The sequence below is a fragment of the Eschrichtius robustus genome, chromosome 18, assembly GCF_028021215.1.
Source record: "Eschrichtius robustus isolate mEscRob2 chromosome 18, mEscRob2.pri, whole genome shotgun sequence".
NCBI classification, from domain to species: domain Eukaryota; kingdom Metazoa; phylum Chordata; class Mammalia; order Artiodactyla; family Eschrichtiidae; genus Eschrichtius; species Eschrichtius robustus.
The window spans coordinates 1,612,452-1,627,207 of NC_090841.1; the positions used below are offsets into that span (position 1 = coordinate 1,612,452).

Here is a 14,756-nt window from a genome sequence, read left to right on the forward strand (position 1 = left end):
CAATTTTGCTGTGAATCTAAAACTGCTCTAAAAAAATTAAGTGTGTGCATGTGTCCCTAACGTTAGATACTGTAAAAGCATACATGATAAATCCTGTGCTAGAGTAGTTCTAATATCTGTTATGCTGCTGTTAGCTTTTTTTCTACAAACAGCAAATAACCAACGTGACAACTCCAAATCATTTCCATGAAATTGGAAAGCTCTTTCTTTGACCATGAGTGCTATCTTCATATGTAAACATAAGTTACATGAGTCAGTTAAGAAAAGCATTATGATTCATAGGGACTTCCCTGGTGGTGCAGTGGTTAAGAGTCCGCCTGCCGATGCAGGGGACACGGGTTCGAGCCCTGGTCCGGGAAGATCCCACATGCTGTGGAGCAACTAAGTCCGTGTGCCACAACTACGGAGCCTGCGCTCTAGAGCCCGCAAGCCACAACTACTGAGCCCACGAGCCACAACTACTGAAGCCCGTGCGCCTAGAGCCCGTACTCCGCAACAAGAGAAGCCACCGCAATGAGAAGCCCGCGCACCGCAACAAAGAGTAGCCCCCGCTCGCCGCAACTAGAGAAAGCCCGCGTGCAGCAACAAGGACTCAACACGGCCAAAACATAATAATAATTAATTAATTTATTTATTAACAAAAAAGAAAAGCATTATGATTCATAGACATAAAAATTGCAGTAAGGTGGGTGTGGGCCATTAGCTCTCACATGGAATGTTTCATTTCTGAGGAATAACCCTGTTTAACTCTGTGTTCCCTATTTAGAGCCTGGGGCTGCTCTACTGCTCTCATAAGGACTTGGGAACGAAAGCAAACTGAACAGTCAGTCAGAGGTCGCAGAGGGTGGGAAAGGAGCCAACAGCACCAGCCAGGGGTTCCCTGGCAGCACTCATTTGCAAACATGATACAAAATCAACTAGCAGAAATAAGTCTGCACAACATAAACCGTGCTTATAACAACAGAGGGGGAAACTCCAAGTAAATGAAGGGGGAAAAGGTCCTATCAATATACTGTTTTCTTAATCTGCATGGCTGGCACACGGTTGTTCATTTAATTATCCTTTACAAATGTTTATATATATATATAAAGCTTTTACTTTACGTGAACAGAGTATTTCACAGTAAGTTTAAAATTTGCAGGCATTGCCATAACCCCCAAGTCCAATGACAGGTCAAATGATACATGCACTGCACGGTGTAAAACAGTAAGAAGGGCGTATAAAAGATTAAAGTCTGAATTGAAATAGTTTATGCTGCTACTCATCCGCTATCAGTACTCTTTCCTAGTGTAGCATCACATAAAGCAACGACGGCGACACAGAGAAAAACCGCGGAGACGTCACAGACAGAGCCTCGTGAGCTCTCCGTTTGAAAAAGAATTTAGAAGTCTTCGAATGTCAAATGCAAAAGAAATCAATTCATTCTCTCATTTTTTTCCCCTAGCCGGTCCTTACAGCACAGAATTAATTTGACTCCAGACTACCTATGCAGCTGACAGTATTCCTGGCTTCTGAAATCCCCCAAGAGAAACTGATTTAGTGGACAAGCACGGCAGCTGTTAGAAGAATCCTATAAATAGATCACTTAAAAAAAAATCGACTCACCACAAAAACACCAAGAGTCCGAGGTGTAATTTTCAGAGAGTTTTTACATGTTACACTCCTAGATTAACATAACTTTTTCCTTTTGGAAACATATATGTATTTCCAAATTCTTAATGCTAAAGAACCTATATTCATCAAACACAGTCCCTGGCACATGGTAGGTGATGGGTAAATATTCACGGAACTGAACTGACCCAGCAGTACTCCCAAGGGGCCGGCACTGCTGGGCCTCACCTGCCTTCCCTGAGGTAGGAGGGCCATCTCTTCTTCCACCTCATTCTAGCGTCCATTTTCAAAACCCTGGCCCATTAGATCTGGTTATGTTTCTAATGCTAGTCTTGTAAGCAATACAAAGGTTACTATATGGAACCACAGTTATGACAATAAATAAGCTTTAATCTAAATCCACTACATTCTATCTCAAGCGCGAGAATTCTGTAAAACAAACACTGGTTCTGTGCTAGGACCGGAAGCAGATTGAAAAACCAGGGCTGACTCACATACAAGTTAGGAAACACTGCACGGCAAAATTACGATCCAACCAGGATTAAATGAAACACGGAAATTATTTTAAGGATTTCTTTTAATAAGAATCTGTATTTAAGTTGTAACAGTAACCAATTTTCTTTCAAATATCCTGAAAAGAGGTAAAGCCACGGTTAGGATTAACAAGCAGCACACTTTAAATGTGCGAGGCTACTCATGCATCTCATTTAATTCTTCTCTGATCAACAAGCAGAGGAAATGAGTGCACACAGCGCAGCTGGACAGCTGTCTCGCCCTCTGGACTATCATCCATTCATTCCTCCCCGGCCAGCAGAATGCTGGGTAGGGAAGTTGGCACGGCTTCTCAAACCATCCCTTCCCCCGGGAGTTACGGTGCAGGGTCGACCACACATTTGTGTTGTACTGACATCACCATTCCAGACAGTAAGTTATTCCCTCTTATCCCTGAAATACCCCCAAATTCCTGCTTCCCACCTCTCCATTTGTAACTTGGCTTCAATGCATTTCTTTCACCACACCTCCTCTCCACAGAGAAATTATCCATCGAGCTGCAGAAACTAGATTTTGAGTTAAGAATGCTAAACTTTAAATGCACTCACTCACCTAAGGAACTGCAAAATTATTTTACTGCATTACATTCTATAATGGACTTCCCAACAACTTTATCAAGATTCTTCTTCTTCTACCTTGTCCTGCTGGTCTTGAGGTTAGGGAACAAATGTACTAAAATTAAATGTGAAGTTCTTCCTTTGTAAAGTTTACTACCATCACCTCCCACCTCCCTTACATATCCAACCCACAGCCCCCATGCGCACGTACACACACACACACACACACACACACACACACTTCAAAGTTTAAGGACCGTGATGGTTGCTCTGTTCAGTTAACATGTTATGTGGCTTCTGGCTGATGAACCTACTGGGGGCTGAACTTAACCAACAAAAGAAACCAAGAAACAAATGAGAGTCTAGAGTTCAAGCCATATTCTCTTCAAATTTCACTGAATCAATTCAGATGCATATACTAGTATTATAAACATTTTATAAAATAGTTGATATAATAATATGAACAATTATTTTGTTAGGATTTTAATTTTTAAGGCAATAATTTCATCTTATAATCCATCTCACCTCTCCAGTCTAGCAATAGACAAAAATTTGATTTCTCGGGTGCAATGAAAAAATTCTTGGCTTCAGGAAGCCTCAAGTAACACCAAGAAATTTTAACAGCCAACAGAATAAAGTGGCTGAAGACTGGAGTTGCTCTTTCTGAGCAGAGACTTTTAGTTCACTGCAAGTTGAGGACAGTCATAAATAACAGCCTCTCTTCATACACACGCTACAGCCACCAAACAAGGACATAGTTCAAGAATACATGTTAGTATCAAGAATTTTTCTTCCCATGAAGTTGCTTTTTTTTTCTTCTTGCTACAGCAACATAATCACCATCTAAGACATAAGTCCCTAAAACAAGAGACAATCTATATGTATTCCTAAATAAATATAGTTCTGAAAAAATACCACAGTAAAACAAAAGTGTATTGCTGGGTACCAGCAATAATGTTCATTGCAGCACTATTTACAATAGGCAGGACATGGAAGCAACCTAAGTGGCCATCGACAGATGAATGGATAAAGAAGATGTGGCACATACATACAATGGAATATCACTCAGCCATAAAAAGAAACGAAATTGAGTTATTTGTAGTGAGGTGGATGGACCCAGAGTCTGTCATACAGAGTGAAGTAAGTCAGAAAGAGAAAAACAAATACCGTATGCTAACGCATATATATGGAATCTTTAAAAAAAAATGGTTCTGATGAACCTAGGGGCAGGACAGGAATAAAGACGCAGACGTAGAGGTTGGACTTGAAGACATGGGGAGCGGGAAGGGTAAGCTGGGACGAAGTGAGAGAGTGCCATGGACATATATACACTACCACATGTAAAATCGATAGCTAGTGGGAAGCAGCTGAATAGCACAGGGAGATCAGCTTGGTGCTCTGTGACCACCTAGAGGGGTGGGATAGGGAGGGTGGGAGGGAGACGCAAGAGGGAGGAGATATGGGGATGTATGTATATGTATAGCTGATTCACTTTGTTATAAAGCAGAAGTTAACACACCATTGTAAAGCAATTATACTTGAATAAAGATGTTAATAAATAAATACATTTTAAAAATTAAAAAATAAAAATAAAACCTTCCTTCCTGAGCACAACTGAAAAAAAAAAAGTGTATTGCTGAATCTGTTTTCCTCTTGGGAAAAGAAACTCTTTCAATATTAAAGACAAACAAAACATTTCACAAGATTAAAATTGCTTTTAAAAACCTAATGTTAAAATTATTGATTTGGGGCTTTCCTGATGGCACAGTGGTTAAGAATCTGCCTGCCAATGCAGGGGGACACAGGTTCGAGCCCTGGTCCGGGAAGATCCTACATGCCACGGAGCAACTAAGCCCATGTGCCACAACTACTGCGCCTGCGTGCTGCAACTACTGAAGCCCATGCTCCGCCACAAGAGAAGCCACTGCAATGAGAAGCCCATGCACAGCAACAAAGACCCAACACAGCCAAAAATAAATAAATAAATAAATCTGTATTTTAAAAACGAGATATAATTTGAGAGCAAATCACAAAAGACAACATTTTTTAAAATAAACAAATAAATAAAATTACTGATTTGCATGAAACCACAAAACTCAAGAACTGGTCTTACTCATAGGACAGTACACATAATACAGGCTGTTAGTAAAGCCCATTATAAAGGTTCATTTGTATCATTATAATTCCACATTTCATTGTGCACACCGTAGGGGCACTTTCAGATTGTTAATCCACCCCACAAAACATCAGAAGAGACCAGTATCCTAACTACACCCCAAGGAAACATGCTCACAGAAGGTGAAGCAACCTGCCCAAGGCCCTGCAGCTGAGGACTATTTCCGGCTCACGCCGCAGTGTCTCCCTCAAAAGTTCACGATCTTTCTCACCACGCTGACTCCCCAAAGCAGTTTTTTTTTAATATGCCTCAACTTTTTGATTTTTACGTATAAGCTCATTTCTTTGTACCTTTTGCCATCTCAGGTCAACAACTATGTATTGTGCACGAGGTGCCCTGGCCTGCGTCCCAGAAGCTCCACCGCAGCCGGGCTGGGTCTGGGCTGGGTCTGTCCCTGCACCTCGCAGCCCGCCACCCACTCCCCAGGCCCCGCCCCCGGGTCACACAGACAAAATGAAAACCCCACGTGGCTGAGATACATTTAGGATTCGCTTAGTCTTCTGGTAACTCATCGTGCAAGGACCCCCGTTAGCACTCAACTTCACCAACCCTCGCCAATCTGGCTGCTATGAGTCATGCAAAAGCATCAGACAAATCTATTCCCTCTGCCTTTTTCAATGGGTAACCAATTGTTTCTAACACCATTTTTTAAACGTCATGGACAGATTAAAAGAAATCGACCGATTAAAAGAAAGGAAAAGAAATAGCTCTTTTCCTGAATGAAGCCCATTAGGTACAGTGCATGCCTCCCTGTGAAGCACAATTAAACATCTACTCTCTGAAAGCGCATCCAGGCTCCCTGTGTCCCAATACCTCTAGGTCAAACCTCGGCAGAAAAATTGTTTTCCAAGTTGTTAGTCCCCTAGGCAAAATAAATAAATTCTAAACCTCAAATCTGCAAGCCAAGAATGTTACAAATCTTCCAGCAATTCCTCTAGAAGGACCCTTAACCCACAAACAAACTATAATAAAAGGCAGCTGTGTTTCTAAACATGTGATCAACGTGCTGTTTAACCAAGGGGGAGGGGGTGGGGGGAAAGGGGGATGTTACGTGAAACCCAAGTGATTCAGAATTTGTGATCATTTGAAAAGAGTTTGAGTACAGCTTAAATACTTAAAATTTCCCTCTATTTCCATGCTTAGTACATAATTTTTCTCCCTAGAAATTCAGACCTCACATATGAGGCCCGTAAACTTCTATTCCTCCGTGATCTACACTTTCCAACACATAAATAACTTCCTGGCCTGGTTCCTTTCCCGTCAAACCACTGGGGCACCCACTGTTGTGAACACAGTCATTCCCTAGTTCTTCGTGCTCTGACACCTCTGAAGGGGCACAAATCACTCCCACACGTGTTGCCAAACCCCCAACAAAACAACCATTAGGACTTAACGTGAAATTCTATCAGAGGTCTACAAATATTCTTTTTACCCTTACAATCTTTGAAAAGGATCTACATTTCATTAAAAAAAAAAATTAGTTTCAACAATTTAATAACTACTTGGCAGGGAAAAAATCAATTACTTCCCAAGATTAACGTAGTTATTCCCAGTAACTGTTAACAAACACAGCTGTGTTGTCAAGGAGTTTAGTACGAGTTTTCCAAATTAAATATAACATGTGGAAGATAAGCATTTAAAAATCTGTACCAAAAAACATCTTTACTACAGTAATTGGTCTTAATTTTAATGCAAATTAAAATTTACCAAGATATATTATTAAAACCATAGCACCAAAAAAAAAAAAAATTAATCAAAATAAGCAGGGTTACAATTATTTGAACCAAATTTTATTTACATAATTTCCAGATAAGCCCAAGATTTTTAAATTCTCAAAAAACACTTAAAATTATACACAATCACAACCATACCATAAAGTTCCTAGCACCCCTTGAACTTAAAGAGTTTATTATTAAAATGGCTTTCAACATAGTTTTTAATAAAAACATTTCATTCCATTTCCTACTTTCAGGTACTAAATTATCTCAACTTAAAATCTTGAGACCAGGGACTTCCCTGGTGGCGCAGTGGTTAAGGATCCGCCTGCCAATGCAGGGGACACGGGTTCGAGCCCTGGTCCAGGAAGATCCCACATGCTGCAGAGCAACTAAGCCCGTGCGCCACAACTACGGAGCCTGCGATCTAGAGCCCTCAAGCCACAACTACTGAGCCCGCACGCCTACAGCCTGTGCTCCGCAACAAGAGAAGCCACCGCAATGGGAAGCCCGCGCACCGCAACAAAGAGCAGCCCCCGCTCGCCGCAACTAGAGAAAGCCCGTGCGCAGCAACGAAGACCCAACGCAGCCAAAATTAAAAAAATAAAATAAAATAAAATAAAATCTTGAGACAAATAAAATTTAGTCTACTAAAGTGATTTTACACACATTTTTAAGAAGTCATGTTCCCGAGCACAGATGGCCAAATGATTTGCACATATAAACAAACACGCACTCCTTTAAAACAATCAGTGGCCATGAGAGACGCTTCAGAGGCAGAGCAGGTCCCCCTGCGAGACCGCGCGGTTCGGTCAGAGCCACTCACCACCTCCTCCAGTGCAGCACTGCGCCCGAAAGAGCACGTGAGGTGCGTCAGGCAGCTCACAAAGGACGAGAAGAGCTCGCGTGGAATGGCGGTGAGGACGTTGCGAGGGAACACGGTTATCAGGTTGCTGACGATGCTGGAGATCCCCACGGCTTCAGAATCTTCTATCTCAATTCTACAACCCAAGGCATGAGCGTCAGCGTTAAGCGGAGCAGAGGTACCTCGTTTCCAAATATGCACCCATTCATTTTCAAAGGCACGTCTCTGTGTACTCATTTCAACTGACACGTATAGCTCTACTCTAAAATGTAAAAGCGGGGGAATCGCTAGTTTCTTTTTTCCTCCACTGTGAATCATGAAGAAGAACTGAAGCTCCTTTTTGGCTCTAAGGGCCAGGATACCTACCCATTGATGGTATTCAGTAAGCCCTCAATGAAGTGTGCGAGGTAATCCACTTGGGACCCCTCGTCGGGGAAGACGGGCCCGTGCAGAGAAGCTAGCTGGGCGAGGCACTGCAGGGAGTCCTGGGCCATGTCGGAATCTTCTCTGATTTTCCGATGGACCTGTCAGAAAGAATCGCTAATCCATAAACATAAATTCTTCTTTTGTGAGGGTCACGCGTCTATCGTGCCAAACGAGGTGAGAGGAAAAGTCACTGTAGCTGAGCATTTCTAGAAAACTAATCCCCGAGTCAAAGTAAATTTGGAAATTGTCCCGCAGTCCATTTTATGTTATAGGCCATGATTTTAAACATACCAATAAATTGTCAGTGGAGAGCTACCTACATTTTGAAAACGGAACTGTCTCCGGCGTGTTATGACAAAGAGAGAAACAGATGCCGGCCAGTCAGACATACTGCTTCTTCTAAAAACAGCAGCAACGACAGTCATCTGTATTATGCTAACTATGCCTCGCTGCAGCTTCTTGCTAAAGTTAGCAAAGTTCGGGCAAGAGCATATAGACGCTGCTTCGCTGGAAGCAGACAGTTACACACTCGCAAAACCAACATGCCCCTCAATCCCTAGAAATTCACTCATTCAAACAATGTATTAACATGGTCTTTCATCAACTCTGATACTGCCTACAATTTATTTGAATCTCATTTTATCCTATATCACTGCTATTAATAAATTTTTTAAATGTTTAAATTTTACTTAAATTATATTTAAATTCACTTTAAACCTCATGTAGAATTTATTTCAGTGCTGCAATACTGAGGTGAAACACCTGGCATACAGTGTTCCGATGAAGGAAACACTCCCAAAATACTGCTCCCTAATTTTACAGTGTCATTAATATTCTCAGACTTACATAATTAAAACAGCCAAGGAAAATATTTTTAGCAGAAAAATCACAGGTAATTGTTTATCTTAATCCACCACATTTACTGTGGCCACTTTCTACTTTCCACAAGGATTTGACTTTTCCAGCCCCTCTTTCCCTACACAAATCTCTGTGCTTTCTGAGTGTCACACAATTTAAACATTTATTCTCTGTGTCAGGTAATTTCACTCTGACTCTGCAAATCATTTATCAATTACTTGAAGTTAGGATGTTTCCCAACTATTCACTGGTACAGTGCGGGGACACAGTGAACACTCATAAACCCTTAATTCACTGGTTGATTCCATTAATCTTTAATTCCTGAACTTCTTAAGGTTCTAAGAAATTTAAAATATTAAAAACTCGCTGTTAAGTTACAAAGTTAATTTATCTACTGACATGCTAAAAGGGGTTTAGAAAAGGGGTTGTCAAACCACAGCCCACAAGCCAGACCTGGCCTCCTGCCTGCTTTTGGGTGGCCTGTGAGATAAGAACGGTTTTTACCTTTTTATGTGGTTGGGAAAAACAAAACCAAAGAATAATATTTCAAGACATGTGAAAATTATACAAAATTCACGTTTTAACAGCCGTCAGTGAAGTTTTGCTGTAACTGCTTGTACTGGGAGGGCAGAGCTGAAGCTGCCTCAGAGAACTAATGACCTGCAAAGCCTAATATTCTACCCGGCCAATCCCTGGTCTAGAACACCACAAGGGTTTTTCAAAATACATTCTAAGTTTTATATATAGTAAATTTAAAGTACAATCACAAATCCATATATCCATTCTATTCAAGAACTTCTGAACACAACTTATTCTGAAGTTCCTTATCTGAAAACTGTAACTACATTTCTGTCACCATGTTTTTTTTAACCTTATCAACATTTAAACATGACAGAGACAACGCAACCTGGGACCAGAGAGGGCTGCTTCTCCACCCACACAGCCAAATGGTTGCTCGATCCTGGTCCAGACATGAGGAAGCAAAAGAAATAGCCAACATGGATTATGTAATTAAATAAAATAAAAATAAGAAACTGTCCTCAGAGCCTGACTTTACTGGGCATACTTATGTTTCCTAAAATATGAACCACATAAAACACATGATAAATCAATGGTTGATTCTTATATAACATGGTAGATTCTTGCTCTTCTTCCATTACAAACGAATTCTACCATATCTGAACTATGTTACACAAATTAAAACCTGAATTCACCACCTGAATAGGGAAAAGCCGAGGGATAAAGAAAAGCAACGTCTAGCGGAAGACCCAGGGAGGTGACTGGAGGAGCAAGACAAGAAATACGGACCAGGAACAAAGAAAAGTACGTTAGTAAGACGCTGAGTCTACGGGAACACACTGAACCCGAGACGTCTTCGGGCATCCAAGTTACAGGGCCCAGCACGGGGATTACGAGGCTCTGGGACACAGGAGCAGCCCGTGCTGAATACAGACGAGGAGTCCTTGGTGCAGACGTGGTGCTCGGTGAGCTACGAGTGGAAAAAGAAGCCCAAGGAACACGTACACAGTCAGCAAAGCTGAGAACTGAGATAGGAACACCAGTATTTATCCAACGAGCAGAGTAAGAAGAGACCATAAATGAGATCAGGAAGAATATGTCAAAAAGGAAAGACTAAGGAGAGTGGTTTCTCCAACACCTAATGGAAAAAAGAAAACTGGAGAAGTTTGTCAACTTGCAGGGGGCAGAAGGCCATCTAAGGTCTCCTGAACCCAGACGGGTCACATCTGGGTCTCGAGGCCACGACATAGTACACGTAAGTGCAGCGATTCAAATCTAGAGAAAAAGTGACATGCAGTGGAAAACTGCTTCAAATAGGCAATGAATTCACATAATTGAAAATAAACTTAAAAAAAAAAAAAACTGAAATAAAAAGATTAGTCACTGACATTTTTCTAACAAATAACAAAATTAAAATTGTTCATAAAGTGCATACATGAAAGTAACAGGCCACAAACACAAAACTGTTAAAATAACAAGGTGAAAGGGGTTAACTCTCAGATGCAGAAGTTATTTGCACGTGGGGCTCACAGCTGACAGGAGCAGCTGTCTACTGCGTCCAGACAGCTGTTCCGACAGGGGAGCTGTTGCCAGTACTGCCAGCAAGTTTTTCACCTTTTCAAAAACTGCTGGAACGGGATCCAATTTCAGTCAAATGAACAACACAGAGAACTGAACTTGGATACACATCAAAACAATTTCTGCCAGAGTCAGGCAACAGAATGTTAAAATGTAGTTACAATTATCTTTGATACTGATAACATTTTTAGCCATCATTTCTCCGATTTAAAGAAGAAAATGCAAGGTAATACTCAGTCTGAACATTTCTATAGAAAAATATTTTTATGTACACCTCGGGGTGAAATTTGTAAGGCTAGTGAATAGTACCTTTAAAACACATGAAAAGGTAAACTATACTTAATGGTTGGGATTTAGCAAAATAGCTTTCTTTTTTCTTTTTAATTGGTCTTTATTTGGACTTTTGCCCCAGTCATTATACCTAACTAACTTGTATGCTTGCCCTACATCTGCAAACCTGTATCCAAAACACACACACATACTACACACACACAAACACACACACACACACACACACACGTATTTTCCATATTTTCCCCAGCTTTTGGCTATTACATTGGGGGGCCCTCTTGGGCAAACATGGGAGCACACTTCTAACTTCTTGATATTTAGTAAACAATAAACAGGACTACTGAAAGTTACAGCTGAAATAAACTGTTATTCAGTGACACTAACTTAACCCATGGCTGCTAATCAGTACACAAAAAGTGTACTGCTCTAGAACAGCACTTCTCAAAGTGTGGCCCAGGGATCCCCAAAGGTTCCTGAGACCCTGTCAGGTTGTCTGTAAGGTCAAAACTACTCTCATAATACCACTAAGGCAGTGTTTGCCTTTTCCATTCCTACCGTCACACACCCACGTTCTACGTGACTGTAACACTGCAACGGGGAGGACGCAGCAGCAGAGGAGAGGGCCTGGCTGTCTTCTGTGATGCCAGACATTGGAGAGGTCTGAAAAACTGTCAACAGTGCCACTCTTCTCACGAAACTTCTTGTCTGCTTGTTTTAAAAGACAGAGCTATTTGTTCACTGAAATGTTATTTATGTTAATATGCGGTGGTTTGGTATTGCTATTTCTAAGTGAATTAATAAATTATTTTTTAAAGTTCTCAGTTTGAATTTTTAACGTGGTAAACACTAATAGCTATAACCCACATGAACAAAAGCCCTTCGGGGTCCTCGATTTTTAAGATTGTAAAGAGGTCCTGAGACCAAAAAGCTTGAGCTCTACGACGTTAAACCCTTCATAATTATATAACATTTTAATAAATCAGCAAAAACATTTCTATATAATCTTTGTTTAAGCAAATATACTGATCAGGAGAGAAGGCTATGGAGGAGAAAAGCAATCTGTCTTGATGTACTTAAAAAAAATACAAAAGCACGCATTCTTCCCGCGGCACTTTTCTGTGGCTTCCCTGTGGCGAGGGAGAGCAGGACTTACGGTAAAGAAAAGCTCCATGACCCTGCTGTCCAGAAGGGCCTCCCGCCAGGACTCCGTGGGCTTCAGGAGCACATTTTGCGAAGACTCAAACATGGCTATATAATGTCTGCCCAGTTAGCTGGGGTCAAGGTCAACCACAATAACATTCCGACTTTGTCTAAAATGTAAGTATATCCTAAATATAACAGAGCCATCCAGAAAGAATGTAATGGAAACAGTTTAAGCCTCTTCACATATGCTACATAATTCACGCCTGAAGCTAAGGAATAAAAGGCATTAAGTGCTGAAAAAAGAATGCTAGAGGAATGTAGATAACAGTTTCATCATAATTATATGTCATGCTGCAGGGGTACATAAAGTCTGAGCGCAGGTGATCTGAGTGGTGGCAACAGGAGGAGAAACACTAACGCAAAACAGATGCCAAATCACATGCAAGAAAAGAACCAACTTCTACATGTTGATCCCATCATGTCCCTCAATATCTTAACAGCAGCTAAAACCACTTATACAAAATGTGAGTCTCATACAGTCTGCTTGGAAAAATAGCATCTTCCCAAAAGAAATACATTTACTGGGAAACAAAAAAGAGAACAGGAAGAGCAAATATACATCCTACCAAAGAAGAAGAACTTCCAAACATCAGAGTATCCGACTCCACACAAAGACAATTATCACTTTACATAAAACTCTATCCCAGGCTAAAAAGCAACGCTTATGATGTTCAGGTGTTCACTGTCAAGCTGCTTCAAACAGAACACCGTCTTTACCACACAGAGTAACCATAAAATACACCTGCAGGTGTTTGTGAACATAACTCATTCAAGGACACGGACGTGGTGACTGAGGTTTCAGGAAAGGAGAAAGCTGTCTGGGCACAGACGGCGTTACGCCCCTTCCACGCTCATCAAATGCCCAACAGAAATACATCAGCTAGACCAGGGGTCCCCAACCCCCCGGCCGAGGACCGGCATCGGCCCCGCGGCCTGTTAGGAACCGGGCCGCACGGCAGGAGGTGAGCGGCGGGCGAGCACGTGAAGCTTCATCTGCCGTCCCCCATCACCACCACCACCACCCCACCCCCTCCCTCCGTCGCTCGCATCACCGCCTGAAACACGCCCCCGGGCCCACCCGTGGAAAAACCGTCTTCCACAAAGCCGGTCCCCGGTGCCAAAAAGGTTGGGGACCCCTGAGCTAGACCATTCTCATCACCCAATGAGAAATTTCAACAAGTTATCCAAACTATGGTTTGCAAAAATTAGATATAAGTTCAAATTCTACACGTCCATTAAAGCCCAAATCATTAACAGAGAAAATTAAAGGCAACGCTATGGTAGTTTTTAAAAAAGATTTTTGTTTAACCCCCTTTTAAAATATCTAATATTATTTTGTGTCTGAAGAGCAAAAGGGGCACCAAGAGTTCTTTCAGAAAAGAAGCCACTGCTTGTTTCTGAAGAATCACTCCAGAAATGTTCTATGACTCCACTTCACTGCTGAATAAAAGTGAAACTCAAACCAGGTTCCTTTAAATCTCACTTTCCTCTTCCTCTGTCTGCCCCCTTGTGGAGGGCAGGGAGAACTGGGGCCAAAAGGAAGGCGCTGCCGGACTCTGCGACAGCATCAGCGCGGGGCCTCCTGACCCGGAGCCACCGGTGTGTCCGTAGCTTCTAGAACGACTTCATCTTCTCGCGAGGCACCTAGCTGGTGTGAGGCTGTTAGTACCGGGCTCTCACCCAGAAGACAACACAACAGCTAAACACTAGGTCTTAACATGTGTTGTCTAAAAACGGGGGCTTGATTATCCTTCAGAGAAACAAACTGAAACGTTGGTGGGTGAAATTATCTGATGTCTGGGATGTGCTTCACAGCAATCTGGCGGGGGGAAGAGCAGAGAGGAAATAAAACTTACAGCTGGTGAAGCTGGGTATTCTATTTCTGTGCACCTTTGGAATTTTCCACAGTAAGAGTTGGGGCATAAAACAAGGAGGCTCAAGCACGTGAAATAAAGCACCTGAGAGTAAGGCAATAAAGTTTTTGTACTTCATAAAAAATATTCCACTTCTTTTCCAGGTTAATTCCCTTAACTTTCAATGTCCTATTTTATCAATGAAAAGGCAATTTTTTGGTATATAAATTGTTCAGTAATGAAAAGTATTTATTAAATACTTATATTGAATACTACGTTGAACAAAGATGCACAAATTATGACAATCTAGTTACATTTTTTAAGGAGTCGCAATCTGACATTAAAATGGTAATAAACTGTTTATCTGTCAGACACCCAAATCTAACAAACAAAATATGTGTATAATCACTAAACACTTTCCATGAAGAAAATAACAGAATGTCTTAATACTTTATCTGCTCACTAACGGCGTCATGATTTTACTTTTACCTTAGGTGGGATGTGAGACAGAGTCACTGAACCGTAATAAAACGGTCAGGCCACCTGTCCTGG

The 14,756-nt window shown here is 41.4% G+C and overlaps 1 protein-coding gene across 3 annotated transcripts in view; it reads right to left on the reverse strand.

The window, feature by feature from the left end:
• XPO4 (exportin 4) overlaps positions 1-14,756 on the reverse strand; it is a 106,367-nt gene that overhangs the window by 42,207 nt on the left and 49,404 nt on the right. For all 3 annotated transcript variants that reach the window (XM_068526571.1, XM_068526569.1, XM_068526570.1), the window contains 3 exons: positions 12,302-12,414; positions 7,843-8,000; positions 7,438-7,612 (listed from right to left, as the gene is read on the reverse strand). In XM_068526571.1, coding sequence (XP_068382672.1) covers positions 7,438-7,612; positions 7,843-8,000; positions 12,302-12,414 — 446 coding nt within the window. The remainder of the gene's footprint in view (positions 1-7,437; positions 7,613-7,842; positions 8,001-12,301; positions 12,415-14,756) is intronic.